Source organism: Mizuhopecten yessoensis, unplaced genomic scaffold (assembly GCF_002113885.1).
Source record: "Mizuhopecten yessoensis strain PY_sf001 unplaced genomic scaffold, ASM211388v2 scaffold2929, whole genome shotgun sequence".
NCBI lineage: Eukaryota > Metazoa > Mollusca > Bivalvia > Pectinida > Pectinidae > Mizuhopecten > Mizuhopecten yessoensis.
The window spans coordinates 353,728-374,801 of NW_018404790.1; the positions used below are offsets into that span (position 1 = coordinate 353,728).

A 21,074-nucleotide genomic window follows, 5' to 3' on the forward strand; every position below is an offset into this window, starting at 1 on the left:
GCAAATATAGCTGAAGTTTAGCAGAGCCACCAACATCGAATATAGCAAAAGTCTAGCAGAGCCACCAACACCAAATGTAGCAAAAGTCTAGCAAAGCCAACACACCAAATGTAGTTTGAGTCAGATCCGCCACCCAAAAGTAGCATCTTAAGTCTAGCAGAACTACAATACAAAATATTGCTTAAGTCTACCACAGCCTCCGCACCAAATGTAGCAGAAAAGGAACAGAGCCAATTCACCAAAGGTAGATTGAATCTAGCAGAGCCACCAACACGAGTTGTAGCCTTAGTCTAACACAAGATGTATAACTTGAATCCCCATTATTGTGTTATACGTATTAACTTTAAATAGAGTTGACAGACTTAAGAGCAACAACCTTGAAATACAAAAGTAATGGCCACGGTGACAGGAAACGCACTTCATTTAATTTATTTTCACGTCCTTTCTCAAACATTGACAAATATATATCTTTAGAAATTCAGAAAACTAGGTCATGGTTCTATAATGTCATGACATAATGTACACCCCTCATCGACAGACGTCGTAAAACACTCCATTTAGAATTGCCAATTTGCATCAGAAACGAAAAAGTAAGCAAAAAAAAACAGCATAAATTTGGGCTGTAATTGGATGGATGAAACTTGATGTAGATGGGGACCACCAACCTGTCATTTACAGTGCAGTGGGCAGGGCCCGGGGGGTTGCGCGTGCACGCGAGCTCAGCTAGACAAACAGCCTACTCACAAGTTACGGGTCTCGCGATACTCATTCTGACCAAACGCAGCGCAGCTGAAACCACCTCAAATAACGTTTTTGTAAGTGGCTAATGACACAGACTTTATTTTACATTGTCTAACGTATACTTTTTACCAAAGAACTTCGTGCATGAAGAACAGCTATTATCTAGGAAACTTTTATCAATGTTTTGCTGACAATCGGAATGTAATCGCGTGCTCCATTCCCTTTCTTCTCTAATGGTGTCTATCACTAAATCCCACATCGTCTATTTGAACGCCTACTTGTCAAAATATGTGTTTTAACCTCACAGAGGTCATAGCACGAAGTCGTGTGGTTGCTTCATTGTATATGCGGTTTGACCTCTTGCCTTGACATGAGACCTTGCTGTATCGAGACGATCACGCAAAGCTCCATTCCTGCGCGTCCCAGCGTACTCTGTATCGGCCAAAATTGAACATATTGGACATGAGGAATATGATATCGCCCTCGGGAAATCTGATTGATCTCGTTCCGAAGGTATACATGTCTTCCTTATACAAGGCAAATAAATGTACAACATGACCGATGTTTTCATTCTGTTTCTGTAACTAGATGTAAGTAGTATTGACCGACTAGACAGATCTCCTGTCGCCCTCATTGACCAGGACAATGAATCACCTGGCCCAGTGTGTCCCAGAGCTCCACTGTGTCAAAACTCGACCAATCGGTTCTTGTGACTGTCTGATTCATCATCAATTGCCGCACATCTCAGACTTCTCTCAGAGATGTCTGTGAATCAACAACATCCCATGATAATCAATATTGTAATACGATTTGATAATCTTTGACCAGTTAATAGGGTTATTTAGTCCAAATAATACCATACAATTCTTTAATTTCTACTAAATTTGTTATCGTCTGACACATGTGATCTTTCTATTATTCAAAATTATCTGCAAAATTTGTCTGTCAACTTAAAGTGTTCCACATCTATAAAACCACGATGCACTTCACTACTGTCAGACCGACTCGCGAAATCGACAACAGATGCATTTAACAACTGAAATGTACATTTCTCATTGCTAACAGCAACGCATTCGAACTAACGCCGTTAAAATTCGCAAACAAGTGCCGGGAGAGTTTTTATTTGTCATTGATCTCCTATAATGGGTAGTCAACCTTTACAAACAGTAGCTAGTACAACATTAACACTTCTAGTCTACGTGATAACACAAGTTGTTTTCTAAAATAGCAGCTTTTAATTGTGTACACAAGCTCGGTACAAACACATTTTCGATCGTCACCATAATGTATTGCCAGATAGCGTGCAGTGTAATTCTCTTACCGATGGTTGTAATATGGAAATTATGGCGACAAACAGTTGAGAATTTTGGAATATTTGATAAATGATAAAATATGACTGCAGTCAGAATAGAGAAAAATTCCGGTTTCACCAGAAATTGGTCTCCAGACTCAAATTCATGAGAACTTTCTGAATATATCATTAAGATTGAATTGTCTGACTAGTGCAGAAATGGTACGGTGTGATTGAATGAGGTGTGAGTGAACAACGATTTATCTTCGTATTATTGAGGCAAACCTATGGTAGTGTCCCATCTTCAAACTCCAATCTACAATATATCCAGGATACTTCTACAGGGTATCCTCTCTAGGATACTTCTACAGGGTATCCTCTCTAGGATACTTCTACAGGGTATCCTCCCTAGAATACCTTTTCAGGGTATCAAGTATCCTAGGTAGGATTCCCTGTGGAAGAATCCTAGAGAGGATACCATGTAAAGGTATTCTAGAGAGGATACCATGTAGAAGTATTCTAGAGAGGATACCATGTAGAAGTATTCTAGAGAGGATACCATGTAGAAGTATTCTAGAGAGGATACCATGTAGAAGTATTCTAGAGAGGATACCATGTAGAAGTATTCTAGAGAGGATACCATGTAGAAGTATTCTAGAGAGGATACCATGTAGAAGTATTCTAGAGAGGATACCATGTAGAAGTATTCTAGAGAGGATACCATGTAGAAGTATTCTAGAGAGGATACCATGTAGAAGTATTCTAGAGAGGATACCATGTAGAAGTATTCTAGAGAGGATACCATGTAGAAGTATTCTAGAGAGGATACCATGTAGAAGTATTCTAGAGAGGATACCATGTAGAAGTATTCTAGAGAGGATACCATGTAGAAGTATTCTAGAGAGGATACCATGTAGAAGTATTCTAGAGAGGATACCATGTAGAAGTATTCTAGAGAGGATACCATGTAGAAGTATTCTAGAGAGGATACCATGTAGAAGTATTCTAGAGAGGATACCATGTAGAAGTATTCTAGAGAGGATACCATGTAGAAGTATTCTAGAGAGGATACCATGTAGAAGTATTCTAGAGAGGATACCATGTAGAAGTATTCTAGAGAGGATACCATGTAGAAGTATTCTAGAGAGGATACCATGTAGAAGTATTCTAGAGAGGATACCATGTAGAAGTATTCTAGAGAGGATACCATGTAGAAGTATTCTAGAGAGGATACCATGTAGAAGTATTCTAGAGAGGATACCATGTAGAAGTATTCTAGAGAGGATACCATGTAGAAGTATTCTAGAGAGGATACCATGTAGAAGTATTCTAGAGAGGATACCATGTAGAAGTATTCTAGAGAGGATACCATGTAGAAGTATTCTAGAGAGGATACCATGTAGAAGTATTCTAGAGAGGATACCATGTAGAAGTATTCTAGAGAGGATACCATGTAGAAGTATTCTAGAGAGGATACCATGTAGAAGTATTCTAGAGAGGATACCATGTAGAAGTATTCTAGAGAGGATACCATGTAGAAGTATTCTAGAGAGGATACCATGTAGAAGTATTCTAGAGAGGATACCATGTAGAAGTATTCTAAAGAGGATACTATGTAGAAGTATTCTAGAGAGGATACCATGTATAATCCTAGAGAGGATACCCTGTAGAAGTATTCTAGAGAGGATGCCATGTATAATCCTAGAGAGGATACCGGGTAGAAGTATTCTAGAGAGGATAACATGTATAATCCTAGAGAGGATACCGGGTAGAAGTATTCTAGAGAGGATAACATGTAGAAGTATTCTAAAGAGGATACTATGTAGAAGTATTTAAGAGAGGATACCTCTCTAGGATACTTCTACATGATATCCTCTCTAGAATCCTTTTACAGAGTATCCTCTCTAGAATACTTCCACATGGTATCCTCTCTAGAATTATACATGGTATCCTCTCTGAGATTATACATGGTATCTTCTCTAGGATTATACATGGTATCTTCTCTAGAATACTTCTACATGGTATCCCCTCTAGAATACTTTTAGATGGTATCCTCTCTAGAATACTTTTAGATGGTATCCTCTCTAGAATACTTTGAGATGGTATCCTCTCTAGAGTACTTCTACAGGGTATCCTCTCTAGGATAATACATGGTATCCTCTCTAGGATTATACATGGTATCTTCTCTAGAATACTTCTACAGGGTATCCTCTCTAGAATACTTCTACAGGGTATCCTCTCTAGGATTATACATGGTATCCTCTCTAGGATTATACATGGTATCCTCTCTAGAATACTTCTACAGGGTATCCTCTCTAGAATACTTCTACATGGTATCCTCTCTAGGATTATACATGGTATCTTCTCTAGGATTATACATGGTATCCTCTCTAGAATACTTCTACAGGGTATCCTCTCTAGAATACTTCTACAGGGTATCCTCTCTAGAATACTTCTACATGGTATCCTCTCTATGGAACTTCTACATGGTATCCTCTCTAGGATACTTATACATGGTATCCTCTCTAGGATACATCTACAGGGTATCCTCTCTATGGAACTTCTACAGGGTATCCTCTCTATGATATTTCTAGATGGTATCCTCTCTAGCATATTTCTACAGGGTATCCTCTCTAGAATACTTCTACAGGGTATCCTCTCTAGGATTATACATGGTATCCTCTCTAGGATTATACATGGTATCCTCTCTAGGATTATACATGGTATCCTCTCTAGGATTATACATGGTATCCTCTCTAGAATTATACATGGTATCCTCTCTATGGAACTTCTACATGGTATCCTCTCTATGGAACTTCTACAGGGTATCCTCTCTAGGAAACATCTACAGGGTATCCTCTCTAGAATACTTCTACAGGGTATCCTCTCTAGGAAACATCTACAGGGTATCCTCTCTAGAATACTTCTACATGGTATCCTCTCTAGAATACTTCTACATGGTATCCTTTCTGGGATACTTGAAAAAGGTATCATGTCTATGAAACTGATACAGGGTGTCCTCACTAGAATGCATCTACATGGTACCCTCTTTGGGATACTTCTACAGGGTACCCTCTCTAGGATACTTCTACAGGGTATCCTCTCTGGGATACTTCTACAGGGTACCCTCTCTAGGATACTTTTACATGGTATCCTCTCTGGGATACTTCTACAGGGTATCCTCTCTGGGATTATACATGGTATCCTCTCTAGAATACTTCTACAGGGTACCCTCTCTAGGATACTTTTACATGGTATCCTCTCTGGGATACTTCTACAGGGTACCCTCTCTGGGATACTTTTACATGGTATCCTCCCTCGAACGCATCTACGGGGTATCTTTTTAGGATACTTTTACATGGTATCCTCTCTGGGATACTTATATAGTGTATCCTCGCTGGGATACATCTACGTTGGTATCTACCCCAGAGTACTTCTCTATATTACACTGGGATATCCTTTTTTAAATATGACTTGGGTTATTTCCTACGCAAGTGAGTTAACATTTAATCAAATTACATATAAGAATAAACTATTGCGAATTTCATATACAAATACGTTATTGGATACTTTGCATGGAAATACATTATAGGGCATTCATCTTGCTTATTTTACCGAGTATTCAGGTTACGACTTTGATATATATTGTTTGGGAATTTCACATACAAATATATCATAAGATATCCTATTCCGCTTGTGAGATTTGAAGACAACGAGTTTCCTGTCCTCGGGAAATAAAATATCTTGAACCAAAATTTAAAGATGATAAAATTATAAGAATACAAGGTCAGTTTTCTGATACTTTATATCACGAACAGGGACGGTATCACATGGTCTGGGTCACAAAATGATGGTGTCGTATAGAACTTAACTTACATTGAACGTGGCAAGGGAGGCAACTCTGTCTTGCGCTCGTAGAACTTTGCAAGACAACTCGGTCTTCCTTAACATTGAAGTGCGTTTTAGCGATGGAGGGTAGACAACTCTAACAAACATTAAAACATGTCGAGGGGAACAACTCATATTGTCTTAGAGGAAGTAAAATGAAGGGAGACCATAAGCATTATTTTTTAAACAATTACTTGAAGTTTCTTGATTATACTAAAGTTTCCTACTAGATTTAGGGACGTAGCATAACACAATATCACATAAACGGAGGAAACTTTGTGAAATGTGAATGAAATTCATAATTCCTATCTTATTCGAATAACTTCTAGAAACAGTCCTCATACAATCAAATATAACAGAGGAGATTAGAACAGAACGCAAATTTACTCAAAAACAAAAGTCTTATCAACACTTAACCGAATGTTGGTAGTAAGGTTTTATTTTAACAAATTCATTAAAGGTTTTTTTTTGTGGTTTCCTGTATAAAGTAATATGATTGAGTCGTCAAATTTTAAAATCCGAATAAATGATACCGAGACTTAAGGTGGCTCCACACTTTCGCAATTAACCCGCAAAATTCGTTGAAACTTTCATATAATGGTTATGCAACTATGTAGAGTTAATTTTATGAAAATCTTAACATTCCGATAGTTTGGGGACTTTTCTGGAAAAAATACCAAAAAATTGAATTTTCGCCACTTTTAATATTTTCCGGGTTTTTTTTGTGTGTGGCTTTGTTCGGAACAATAACAGCAATAAAAAAACACATGTTACACAAAGTGTTTTTTTATTGAATTTGAACGGATACAAGTGATTATCTACAAGCTAAAAGCAAACAGGACACAAAGATCTATACGTATAGAGTGGGAAATTGAACAAAATATACACAATGGCTTTATAATTAATTAATTTAACATTTTACAATCACTTTGATCCGGGTGAGAGTTATCTTCCTTGAAAAAAATCGGAACTTTTTGCAAAGGGATGACATTTACACAATGACAGTTGTCTCTGTTTACATATAACAAAAATGATGGAAATAAATCAAAAATATGATATCAAAATTATAAATTTATTGTTCTTTAATGGAACCAAATTACCCTCAGTCATGTACACTTTGGACATCATCCCACAGTCCGCTAACTCACGGTATATTTATAATTACATGTCAGGTACATATGTGACCAGAGGCTATCGCATGGTATGCCGTTCTCACGTGCACTCACACATGCATTTCATAGGTATCTTGATATTTTACAAAACATTATTTTCACAGAGTAAGTAGACTACATTTGTAAACACGATTTAATCGACAGAGCGAAACTCCCTCAGCTTATGAACTCGTGTAAGCACGTGATATGCACATATGAGGTTGGTACGTCCGCATTCCATGTGTTTCCTATATGACCTTCTTGAGGTCGTCTGGTCTCATGTCACTGTCTTCCCGTGAGTCTGTTTATGTCTATGAATTGGAAAGCTTTATTCCTGAAGTACGTGTGATTATACATTTCCCGGTAAAATCTCGATATCGGGTGTTGACATATCATCGGCACGCACGTGTACTATTGTTTACCAGGGGCCTGTTCGTTTATGCGGAACAACCGGTTTGACCGTTTATAAATGTAACAATTTCGGGTATAAATCCTGGCGGACCTGCAAATGTGTATGCAAGCCTTGCAAGGCTTTCTCAAGGCTCGCCTGAAAGCAGCATCAGATTACTAGGTCCTTCCTTATTTAATAAACGAACAACAGAAGTCCGATCGGTTTTACCGTTTAAACGCAAACGGCCCAGGTGTTATTATAATTTGCACTACGATATTGAATGCCCGATACGCAATACGGAAATGACGACAAGGTGTACATGCACATTTCGATCAAGATAATTGAGTCCGAGCTGTACTTTTTCCAGAAGTACGTCACGAAAATGGACGCTGATGACGATGTGTGGAGCCACCTTAACTAGGACTGGTTACGTTAGTGCAACGAGGGATAGTATCTTCATTATACGTCCCTGGTGCAACATATCAAGTGATAGCATAGAAACACTTGATCAGGTTATCACAGGGCACCATTCAAGTTACGTGTTATCATACGGCAACATTTCGAGTGATTGCATAGGGCAACATTTTAAGTGATGTAAAAGGACAACATTTTAAATGTTACCACAAGCAGCATATTAAGGGTTTTCAAGTGCAGATTCAACGGGTTATCACAGGGCAACCGGTTGACATCGGGCAACATTTAATATTTTATGATGGGCAACATTTTAAATGTTATCATAGGCAACATTGGAATTGTTACCACCGGTAAAATTTTAACAACTTTTCTTACGGAAATATTGCAAATGTTGCCAGAAAGCAACATTATTGTAGCTGGCATAGGGCGATATTTCAAGGTTATATAACATACACATGTACTTAAGGATAGTTTTTTTCTGATATCGGAGCTAAAGGTCCTCTACATCAGACTCAAATGCATAGGTCGCAAATCCGATGGAGTAAAGGACCTGCTGATTTGGAAGATTGTTCGAACTACGCAGACCTCCTGTCTGCAGAACTTGATTGTGGACAGTTGTCTGGAGTTGCCCCTTCTACTATATCGTGCCGTCTCGTCTCCCCGCAACTTGAAGAATCCGCGTGCCTCCTCCTTGTCATAGATCCCTTGTGTGATTTTAAATAACTCAAACAAGTCACCTCTATGTCAGCGATACGATAATGTTGAAAGTTCAATTTTTTAGACGTTCCGGATAACTGGGATCCTTGAGATCAGGTATTTATTTTGTGGTTCTTTCTTGAACTCCTTCATGTGTTTTTTAACATCTTTCATTTTGTACGGTGACGGGGCTGGACCACGTGGACCTGAGAATGTGTTACCTGTAATCGAAAGTTGATCTAAACCCAAAATATAAGTTAGAGTTAATAAAGACAATAAAATGTGTATTAAAATCATGTGATGATGCTTTATTTGAGTAAAATATCAGAAAGTCAAAATATAAATTAAATTGGATTTATTAAGTTAAAAATGATTTGTGTAGAATTAGTTTGAACCATATTTGGATAGCTCAAAATGTACAAAATGAAAGACAGTTTTGGAATCTTCTAAATGTGACTTATACAAATATCTTGCTGATAACTTTCAAATTCAATTTTACTAAAAAAAAAGCACACTTAAATTCTAGTACAGCTACTGTGTAAATATCGCATGCAAGCACACTCTCTTAATATTGAGTCAGGACGTTACAATGCCGTCCCAAGAGGCCAAAAAATAGGTACTGTTTGTAACAAAAAAGATGTAGAAGATGAAATGCATTTTAAACTACTTTGTTCAGCATATTCTGAGTTAAGAAATACATATTTAAAACAATATCACTATCGACATCCAGGTGTTTATAAGTTGTTTGAGTTATTCTCATACGAAAGTGTCAAAACTTTAAGTAAACAAGATAAATATTTATTGCAAACGACCGTCAAAAGAAAGGCCCTTGTCAGGCAGTAAAATGTATGTTAAACATATGTGAATAAGGAATTATCCTCCGCCATCTTATATATTGTACTTCATTGGGAATCATGTCTTATGTAATTGTATAATATATATGCTGTATTGCATTTTGCAAACAAAAAAGTTGAAATTTAAGAGTGGTAGGAATGTTTCGATGTCCAAATGCTGAAATGTCCTCCTGATTAAAGCAAACATGGAGTTGTTTTTTCTTTATTTTTTTTACTGATATGTTTTTTTTGTTAAAGCAGTATCTATCATGATTTATCCCTTCTTTTTTTCTCGATTTCGATTGTCTATATTGCCACAGACTTTGATAGCAATCTAGTTCCGTGATATTGTTAAGGTCATATGACGTTAGTATTTGTGGTAGCGTTTTACCTGGACGCTTATCCTTTCATTTTTAGGAGCCACGTGTCTCAACATGTTGTGCTCATGTTTAGATCTCCCTAGAGTATTTCGTGACCTCCGCTTTTGTTATTGTTGTGAATTATTATTGCGGCGTCAGCAAATAGAAATGCTTCCGTATCTAAAGATAACAAACAAGGTAGGCCCAATAAACGAACCGTGTGGATACCGGATGTGACCTCCTCCAAGAAGATGAACAATTACTTACAGCAGAGACGTTTATATTATGTAATATATACGTCTCTGCTTACGGACACACATTGTGGGGTACTGTGTCGAAAGCATTCTGGTAATCCATTATATAGATACAATCGTTTGGAAACCCCCTATCTGATGACGCTGTCCATTTGTGTTGTAGACCTGCCCGATAGACGGCGATATTGTTTATTCCTAAAGAAGGTATTTCTTTTCATAAAATCTATGCTGTGCTTTCGACTGTGTGTTCCACACACAAGGGCAAGGCACAGACTATCCCTCACTCCTATNGCTTAGGTCCAAATATAGCTGTAACAAATTCTCAGGTCCCTGTGTTACACACGTCTCTGGTGGGGGTTAGCTCTGTGTTTCTACATAGACGTATAAAGCCCTGTTTCTATAACTTTACAAATAATAATAATAATAATAATAATATACAGCATTTATATAGCGCCCTATATAATTTGTAAAATTACTCTAAGGCGCTTTACAACATATGGATAATAGTAATGGTTATAATTGTGAAAACAAACAACAAAGGCTTGCAATCACTCATACATTTAACAAGCAATGTGCAAATAATTGAACAAATAAAAGGGTGGTATTTACATGACGTCTTTGCAAAGATTCTAAAATGCAGACGTGAAGAGGTGAGTTTTTATGTCCCTCTTGAACTTGGCCAGGGTATTCGACTTCCTAATAGCAGATTGTAAGCTATTCAACAACGTAGCCGAAACCCTCCCAAAGCATCTGTTTCCGTAGGTCACAGTACGAGATATTGGGAAAAACAACAAAGATTCCGACTCCGACCGCAGTGATCTTGACGGATGATACAGGGTAACAAGTTCCTGTAGGTACTGAGGAGCTGTTCCATTTAGGGGCTTGTATGTGTATACCAGAATTTTGTACTGCGACCTGCATCGTACAGGTAACCAGTGCAACGAATAAAGTGCAGGTGTAATGTGCTCTCTCTTTCGGGTACGAGTAACTAGCCGTGCTGCAGTGTTCTGAACCCTCTGCAGACGACTAGTTAGTTTGTCAGATATACCACAGAGCAGGGCGTTACCATAATCCAACACAAGGTAACAAGTGAATGCACCAAAATCTTGCATGCATCTGCAGTTAGAAACTGCCGAATACAGCCGATGTTCCTGATCTGGTAGTAACAGGGTTTGGCAATAGTGTTCACTTGTTTCTCATAACAAATAAGAAATAATGTAACGAAACGTTTTCTTTCTTAAAATTTGATTACTCCAATTTCATTTCATAAACAAGCATTCTCAATAAATAATTTCAGTGTTAATTTGTAGTGCAATTAAATTGGATTAACCTTTGACTACCTGAGTATTAGTTAATTGGTCGTGCCACAAAAGTCCTGCTGGTCAGGTATCTGACTGTTAAGACCAGTGTATTGCACCTGTCTGGTCAGTGTACAGGTAGGTAAGGTCAAATAACACAGGTATCTGAGGCTGTAAGTCCAGTGTGGTAAACCTGTCTGGTCAGTGTGCAGGTAGGTAATGTCAAATAACACAGGTATCTGTATAGTGTATATATATACCAATGAAATATCGCATTTGTTTAACTCGAATCCGTACATCTACACATTCTTTGGCTGTAGAAGTTGGGAGGTATAATAATATATCTAGAGAACGTAGATATTATAAACAGTGTAACTCCCCCTCTGAAGTAGAGGACGAATTTCATTTTTTATTAGTCTGTTCTAAATTCCAAAATCACGTTTTATCAAAAGATATTATTGGAAAAAACCATCTGTGTTTAAAGTCGTTCAGTTATTGAGTATCCATAATATTAAAGAATTGTGTATACTAGGAAAATTCATCTATGAGGCAAACAAATTAAGGGAATTATAATGGAATATGATTGTCTTCATTCTCTGTACATTGTCCACGATTTGTGTATAATATGTATTTTGTACTGATGGGCCAATTGCCTAAAGTTCGAATAAAACTTGTATCTTGTATCTGTATGTTAGTCTAGTGTGTTACGCCCCTCTGGTCAACCACATGTGGTTGAATTAACACAGGTATCTGTTAGTTATATCTGGTCAGTCTTTAATTGTCAAATAACACGTCATTAAATGATATGCATTTACAAGGACTAAAGTGCGTCTCCTTGCTCAATACCAAATATTTCTTTACAATACCAGTCCATATAAATGTAAGTAGATTAAACAGGCTTAATAGTGTGTTTTAGTAGTCAGAGGTGCGTATGACATGCTAGGCTGACCAACAGCCATACATGTCATCAGAGACGTATATACTACGTCTCTGATTTCATGCTTTGAAAACACCAAGAAAGGCTAAGCCATATAGCTGGTGGTGTGATATATATTTGGTGTTCAGCAAGGAGATGCACTTTAGTCCTTGTATTCCAACACTCAAGAAAATGAGTGTTTTAGGTAAAAAGGCATTGTGGGATCAGTATGAAACTTTCACAAATTATATAGCATCATATAACTAATATCTATGCCAAGTTGCATGCTTATCCCAAAATGCCTTTTATGTACAATCGGCGCATAAACATTGGATATAATTAAACTTCATACATGTATATCAAATTAATCATTTTACTGTAGTTGTGGTGGCAAATGCATTTTTTAAAATTTTTAAGTTAACTTTGATAAGTAAGAAAACAAACCAGGACCTGGAACTCACTTTAGCCATGCTTTTTGCCGATGACATGGTAAATGTCGCGAACTCTTTGGTAAGTTTACAGTGACAAATTAAAGTGACTTTTGCTGAGAGAGCAATATTTTCGTTATTTAAATTCATTAACTATCACAGTATAGGAAATAAGCAGGCAATGTGTTTGATTGGTCGGTACCGTTTGATCATAAAGTGGCACCAATGATCACATGTGGTGGCACCAATGATCACATGTAATGGCACCAATGATCACATGGAATGGCACCAATGATCACATGTAATGGCACCAATGATCTCATGTGGTGGCACCAATGATCACATGTGGTGGCGCCAATGATCACATGTAATGGCCCCAATGATCACATGCAATGCACCAATGATCACATGTAATGGCACCAATGATCGCATGTAGTGGCACCAATGATCACATGTGGTGCCACCAATGATCACATGGGGTGGCGCCAATGATCACATGTCGTGGCACCAATGATCACATGTGGAGGCACCAATGATCACATATGGTGCGGAAATATGTAAGTTTACAGTGACAAATTAAAGTGACTTTTGCTGAGAGAGCAATATTTTCGTTATTTAAATTCATTAACTATCACAGTATAGGAAATAAGCAGGCAATGTGTTTGATTGGTCGGTACCGTTTGATCATAAAGTGGCACAAATGATCACATGTGGTGGCACCAATGATCACATGTGGAGGCACCAATGATCACATATGGTGCGGAAATATGTAAGTTTACAGTGACAAATTAAAGTGACTTTTGCTGAGAGAGCAATATTTTCGTTATTTAAATTCATTAACTATCACAGTATAGGAAATAAGCAGGCAATGTGTTTGATTGGTCGGTACCGTTTGATCATAAAGTGGCACAAATGATCACATGTGGTGGCACCAATGATCACATGTGGTGGCGCCAATGATCACATTTGGAGCCACCAATGATCACATGTGGTGCCACCAATGATCACATGTGGTGGCGCCAATGATCACATTTGGTGCCACCAATGATCACATGTGGTGCCACCAATGATCACATGTAGTGGCACCAATGATCACATGTGGTGGCACCAATTATCACATGTGGTGCCACCAATGATCACATGTCGTGGCAACAATGATCACATGTGGTGGCACCAATGATCACATATGGTGGCGCTAATGATCACATGTGGTGGCACCAATGATCACATGTAATGGCACCAATTATCACATGCAATGCACCAATGATCACATGTAATGGCACCAATGATCGCATGTGGTGGCACCAATGATCCCATGTGGTGCCACCAATGATCACATGTGGTGGCGCCAATGATCACATTTGGAGCCACCAATGATCACATGTGGTGCCACCAATGATCACATGTCGTGGCACCAATGATCACATGTGGTGGCGCCAATGATCACATGTCGTGGCACCAATGATCACATGTGGGGGCACCAATGATCACATGTGGTGGCACCAATGATCACATATGGTGCGGAAATATGGAGATATGGTTATAACCCCAAAATAGAAGGTTGTTAAGAGACTGCTAAATGTAAAAGTTTCAACCTCAAACTTTGCACTTCTTGGTGAATGTTTTATAATAGGTCGTTTATAATATTGGTTTTAGTTGTTACAAATGGAACCACATAGTACGAAAGCCGAGGAGGGTAAACGTTTGAACGGAAAATACATTCAAAAATTGTGTTATCCCAAGAATGGGATTTTAATATAAACTCTTGAACCAGAAAAGTATTAGACTAACATTTGGCGTCATGATCTGCTAACAGAGTAGGGGAGATAACTCAAATACAAAGAGAGGATAGAATCTGTTAATATTGTCAGAAAAAAGGGCAGTCACATAGAGGATGAAACGTTCTCTTTCTGTTCAAAAGTCCCTTGTATGACTTGTTACGAAAGCAATGTTGCATAGATAAGTATATGAACAAATACCATATCAATTTGCAAATGTTAAAATCAGATATTGAAGAAGAGTTACGAAATATCTGTAGATTTTATTACATCTTTATAATGAAAAGTTTTTATCTATTCTATAGTACACGTTGGTGACTGAAACTGGAAGTCTTCAATAGTTCAGTAATCTATACGTTAAATGGTTTCATACATAACATTACATATTGTCAACTATAAAGATTGATGTAATTACCCGTAAAAAAGGTTTATATTGGCAGAGGGCCTTCAAAAACTCAATACAGGAACTTGAACTTGTTACTTCTATGTGGTCAGTCTCTTGGTAGGACAAATAACACAGGTAGCTGTCCGTAAGTCCAGTGTCTGGTCAGTCCTCATGACGAGCAGTGGTCAAATAACAGAGGCACCTGTCAGTTAGTTCAGTGTTACCAGCGTGTTTTACACCTGTTGGTCAGTCTCCAGGTAGGACAAGTATCACACCTGACCTCTTTTACCTTATCTTGTATAGATTATATTATGTATGCAATAGTGTTGGTGATGGATAGGCCCATAATTAGCCGAGTTTCCTCAGGGCAGAGACGTATATGGCTTTATATGTCTGTGCTCAGGGCCAGAGGGAACTCGGGCTCGCCAATAATGAACAGTAATCAATCACCGTGACTGAGCATTGTATATATATATCATAAACTTTTGTAAAGTGCAGAGAAATATTACGACATGGTAAGAATATAAAATGCAGTATAGATCTATATAAATAACAACAACAACAACAACCCGCGCTCCATTTGTTGAAGGTCGGTCACTCACAATCTGTACACAATGACCCTTTCATTGCTATCTACATATCGTATTGGGGATCTGGCTTTCGTAGAGGCACGGAATTACATAAGTTATCCAAGTCCGTGGTAGAGGTTATTCCACAACTGACAAATCTTCACCGGACATTTGCTATTTGAACTTATCAAAAGTCAAAAACAATATCGTAAGTGTTTTAAAAACGGGATTATGATAATTAATGATTTGTTGGAAAACAACACAGACTACTCTTTCTTGTCGTTTAAGGAACTTTGTGATCTACATGGTACAATAACTAATAAAGCATAAAGAATTATCTGAAACAACTTAATTTGCCAAACAAAAATGTGATATAACCAATTATACCGTTACATCTTGTAATAATTTTAAAGAAGAAAAAGGGTTCTCAAGACTTCTATAATATACTTATCAGAAATAATGCATCAATAACTGCTCAAACAAAATGGGGGACTATAGTCGACTACAATCAGGAAACTTGGGGGAAAATATATGCTATTCCTTTCGGGGTAACAAAAAATACAAAATTGCAATGGTTGCAATTTAGAATTAATCATTATATTTTAACAACCAATTCTTATTTATACAAAATTGGACTTGTAAATAACCCAAACTGTTTTTTTTGTATCATAGAAAGGGAGACAAATACCCACGTTTTATGGGAATGCAGGGAAGTACAAAAAAATGTGAGCAATTTTGAAAGTCTTTTAAGTGCTCTCACTATTCCTTTCTCACTAAATAAAGAATCAAAGATCTTTGGTTTTATCAACCAAACTGGAATTTATACAAGAATTGACAATGAAATTACTCTGTTCATTAAACAATATATATACAAAACCAGATGTTTGCATAAGTCACTTAATGAGACGGCTTTAGTCAATTCGATTAAAGATTACTATAAGCTTCAGAAATATATTGCTCGTGGTAAAGGGGAACATTGTCTTAGAAGATTTACTTCTGAATGGGAAAAATGGTTAAAATTAGTAGAGCTTGACCTCACCTAACCTTGAGTCGTATGACTATTTATATCAAGTTAGTAGGTGTTATTCTACTTTAAAAAACTAAATATTAAAAAATAAAATTTGAAAAAAGTTAAAAAACAGAAGAACATATATTGTGCCTTTGTTGATTTTGAAAAGGCATTTGATACCGTTTGGCGTGAGGCACTATGGCACAAACTATTAGCTAATAACATCAACGGAAACATGCATAGAATTATAGTCGATATGTACAGTGAGATAAAGCCAAGAAAAGTAAATAATGGTAAAACGTCAGATTTCCTCCGGAGTGGAAATGGAGTCAGGCAAGGTGAAAATATGTCATCTTTCCTTTTCTCCATCTTTCTCAACGATATACAATGTTTCTTATCATCGGAGAATGTCAACGGTCTTAATTCAGTATCTGAATTACTTAAAAACACGCTCGGTATGTACTTAAGTTATTTTGTTTGTTGTATGCAGATTACACTGTATTATTAGCAGAAAGCCCAAACGACCTTCAAAAAATGCTGGATGGTTTCAAAAAATATTGCGATAAATGGAACATGAAAGTAAATATTAACAAGTCAAATATCATGATTTTCAGTCGAGGAAGAATACCTGATGATTTGAGATTTAACTATGATAGCAAACCGCATGAAAGAGTCAAGGAATTTAATTATTTCGGTATTCTATTTTGTAAGTCTAGAAGATTTTCAAAAGCAAATAAAAATTACTAGCGCTTAAAGAAACTAGAGCCATGTACGAGGTACTGAAAAAGGGAAGATTGCATAATCTATGATACAGTGTCAACTGGATTTATTTGACAAAATTGTCACACCAGTTTATTATATGGTTGTGAAGTATGTTTTTTTCTAATAAAACCGTAAAAAAAAAAGAGTCCATTTGAAATTCTGCAAATTCTTCTTCTACCCCTGACATCATGGTTTATGGAGAGCGCGGCAGGCCTCCTCTTTGTATAGAAATTAAGAACCGAATGATATTATATTGACCAACAGAGGCCCTTGTTCTAGACCCTTAAACTAACATAGTTGCATTGAATTCTATTTGTGTATTGAATACCTCATACTCAGGTTGAAAGGTGCTGCTTTGTTGGCCGTTATTGGAGCAAACTGTTAAAACCATTCTCATGTCAAAAGCAAATGCGTATAAAGGTCATACAGCTGTACAGTGTCCAATTTGACGGCTTATAACTTGCAACACTGCAAAACCCCGAAATAGCATTATATCTAAATCTGTGCCAAAGTGTAAATGGATCGCTTATTTTACAAATGTGTTCCGATTCTACATGTAAGTTTGATATTCATACCCAATAGTTTATATCATGTCAGCCTTGTTCTGCATGATTGAACACGAAAAACTTCACGTACGTGTGACCTCATACAAACTTATTTATCTTCAGCTTGTTAACGAGACATTATTTTTGAACTAGCCACCTCAGATCAAAACTTTCAAGCTTTCAAACTTGTTTTAATTTATCTCATCACCTTTGAATTACAATGGTATACAGAGATATATAAAAACAAAGATTTCATGTACAGTAATTAGCATGCGTGGTTAAATAGAGGGATACAGTATAATAGAAACGGAGATGTACTGCAGTTACATATAATAAATACTTTCGTGCAGGGGAACAGGGATAAAAATACATATTTGATTTAGGAATGCTTTTCTTTTCGATGATTATAACCTTAAGCGATAATTCACTGTGCCGTCTAATTAACGTAGAGGATAGAATAATTTTTCTTTCATTATCTAATGCCGGATATTCAAACATATAATGAAATTCATCTCCGATATCTCTTACATTACACAATTGACAAATACGTTCATGTCTTGGTATATTACTCCTAATTCCGGCTTCTACAGGTAAGTTACTATTTCTGGTTCTAAACATACAAAGAGTATTTAAGTAGTTTTCGAACACAACTTCTTCCTTAAAAACTCTGTATATGGTGGATTTTGGAGAGTCTCTGCATATTTCTGCCCAGTTTTGTTTGAACTGATCAGTCAAGTTAAGTTTTGTTTTTGAAACAAGCCACTTTGGATCAATTGGATTTTGGTTTAACCAGATATTAGAGAGTCCACAATTGTTCAGAGTACTCTTTATGTTTTCTATCCAAGGAAGAAAAAATGGTTCCTTCGCATGGATAGAAAGCTTCAATCAGTTGTACCTGTCTCAGAAACGTTAGTGAACCTCTCAAGACCAATCAAGAGTTATTTGTACCGAGTCCACTAACTCACTGGTCACTTTGTAAGTTTATTATTTCAGTGGCGGATCCAGAGGTTTTTTGGGGGCTTCAGCCCCCCCCTCCCTCCCCCACCCAACCTGAGAATTTTCTCCAAAAAATATAACANCCTTAGAAATTAAGAAACCTTACAAAGTGACCAGTGAGTTAGTGGACTCGGGTACAAATAACTCTTGATTGGTCATTAGAGGTTCACTAACGTTTCTGAGACAGGTACAACTGATTGACCCTCGGGGGTCTGGAACAGGAGCCGGGTACAAACACATGTCAATTGGCCGCCCGACGTCTTTTAAAACCCGGCCTTGGTATAAACGTCTGCTGATTGGACACCTGAGGTCTTTTACAACCTGATCCCCAAGAAACACCTGTTGAGATTGGTTTACAACTGGGCCCAGGACAAAACACCTGTTAATTGGACACCAGAGTTCTTCTGAAAAAAATATCACACTTATATGTCATTACGTGTGTAACAAGAGGTCAAAGGCCATTACATAATTTGTAACGAAGTAAACGAAGATCTACATTATACAGAAAGTATCATGTTTTGAAACGCTATATATTGATAGCAAATACTTTCTTATGCATTTTTTATTACAATTAATCAACAAATTAAAAACAATCCCTTCATTCTGACACACACCATAACTATTTTAAGGATAACTTATCAATCTTTAAAAAGATATGATGCAATTTATGTATATTAGGGTTTTTACTTAACATACGTCCGCTTTAACTCTCACATTCATACAGTTGCAACAAAACTCCTTGAAATTAAGAATTCCGCACTAAAAATCTAGCGAGTATACGCAATCACCGTTTCTGGAACTTTTGTAAGAGTCATATTTTTTTCTGTTTATATATTCTTCTATTTTAAAGTAATATTCATTTTTTTTAATTAAACCTGATTATAGACAAAATTGTATTTTAACGTGTCTGAAACTTGGCTGGAGTTCTTAACCGGTTTATGTTTTTAAATTTAAACTTAGTACATGTATTACGCTGACAGTATTCATGCATAGCCTTTTTATAACTGATAATTTAGTTATAAAAATATAATTCCTGTGATACTTTTTGGTTTAGATTGTCTGTGCTTAACGTGCTTTTAACAGCTATGGTCATCTAAGGACGTGCCAGCTTTTGGTGGTGGAGGATGGCCGGTATACTCGGAGAAAAGCCATCGACCTTCGGCCAGTACCAGGCGACTGCCCCGACGAACACACGACCCAGTGGTGGAGGGCTACTGATCAGTCACCGCAGCCTCCCCTACCCATTTATAATGTAATAAACATAAACGGGAATACATCACCAAAACCAAGAACTAAGACATCAATGTTGGGACTACATATATTCAAGGTCAGGGACGCCTCAAAGTCAGTGACTTTCGGGGCCGTATCAAACGAACAATCAGAGATTTATATATTGTAATATATACGTCTCTGGAACGGTGAGGATATTTCCAAAATTAAAAAATTCATCATCAAAATTTCTGTTTCAATTTTCAATTGATTCTCTCTAACAATTTCAATTAAAAATAATATCACATCAGAAATGTAAACTTTGCACGTAAAACATTAAAGCAAAACATATTGATTGAAGTTTGTTTCGTTCTTTTTCTCTCTCAAAATTTTATATGGTTTTCAAAATTTGCGCAGAGCAAGCATCATTTCCTAATTCCAATGATACTGTAAATATTTCGTTCATTTTGTAAAAGTTCGAATTCCTCGGTAATATTCAGAAATACATTTCCCTCTTATCTAACAGATGGACCGAACCTTTCTTCCGGGTCTAATGCCCCTATATGGGATATTTATTTGATGTCACTAATTAAAGAATATGTTGGTCTATTTTCATTCGAAAGATAACGTTATTTATTTATTGATTTCTTTTGTCTTTCGTTTATATTGCAATTCAAAAATAGATGTCTACTTTTAAATGTACTTATAACAGAAGAAAATGCCAGAGTCTGAGAAATTCGGTCAAAACAGGACTCAACGCCGCTGACCATAGACTGTATCACCAAGGTCATGGGCTACGTCATCAAGGACAACGGCAACATCGTTGGTGTGAAAATATATATTTATGCTTAAAAAATAAACTGGTAGTTTTACTCGATTTGAGCTCGATGTCTTTGTTGGCGTTATAATTTGAATTATCTCCCTTAGTCTGATGCCGACCGACCATACGGAAAGAAATTCTAAACGACAGTCGTTCATTGTAAAATAAGATCAGACGATGATGATCTCAGGGACGTAACCAGGCGTACGCACGGACGCACGGGCTTCCACGTAATTTTTTCAAGTATACTTTTAACAAGGATCACATTGTAGAACTTTATGTGATAAACTTTAACAGTGTGTGTACCCCCCCGGAACCCCCCTAACTCAGGAGGGGGTAAC

General features: G+C 37.0%; 1 protein-coding gene across 1 annotated transcript; it reads right to left on the bottom strand.

Moving 5' to 3' along the window:
- Positions 1-2,453: 2,453 nt before the first annotated feature.
- Positions 2,454-3,725, bottom strand: LOC110446708. The gene has a single exon (XM_021491997.1). It carries the CDS (start codon positions 3,723-3,725, stop codon positions 2,454-2,456), a length of 1,272 nt encoding a protein of 423 aa, XP_021347672.1.
- Positions 3,726-21,074: the final 17,349 nt, after the last annotated feature.

Excerpts from the sequence above, each read along its gene's own strand:
- LOC110446708 (XM_021491997.1), bottom strand. The coding sequence starts at position 3,725 with ATGGCATCCTCTCTAGAATACTTCTACAGGGTATCCTCTCTAGGATTA.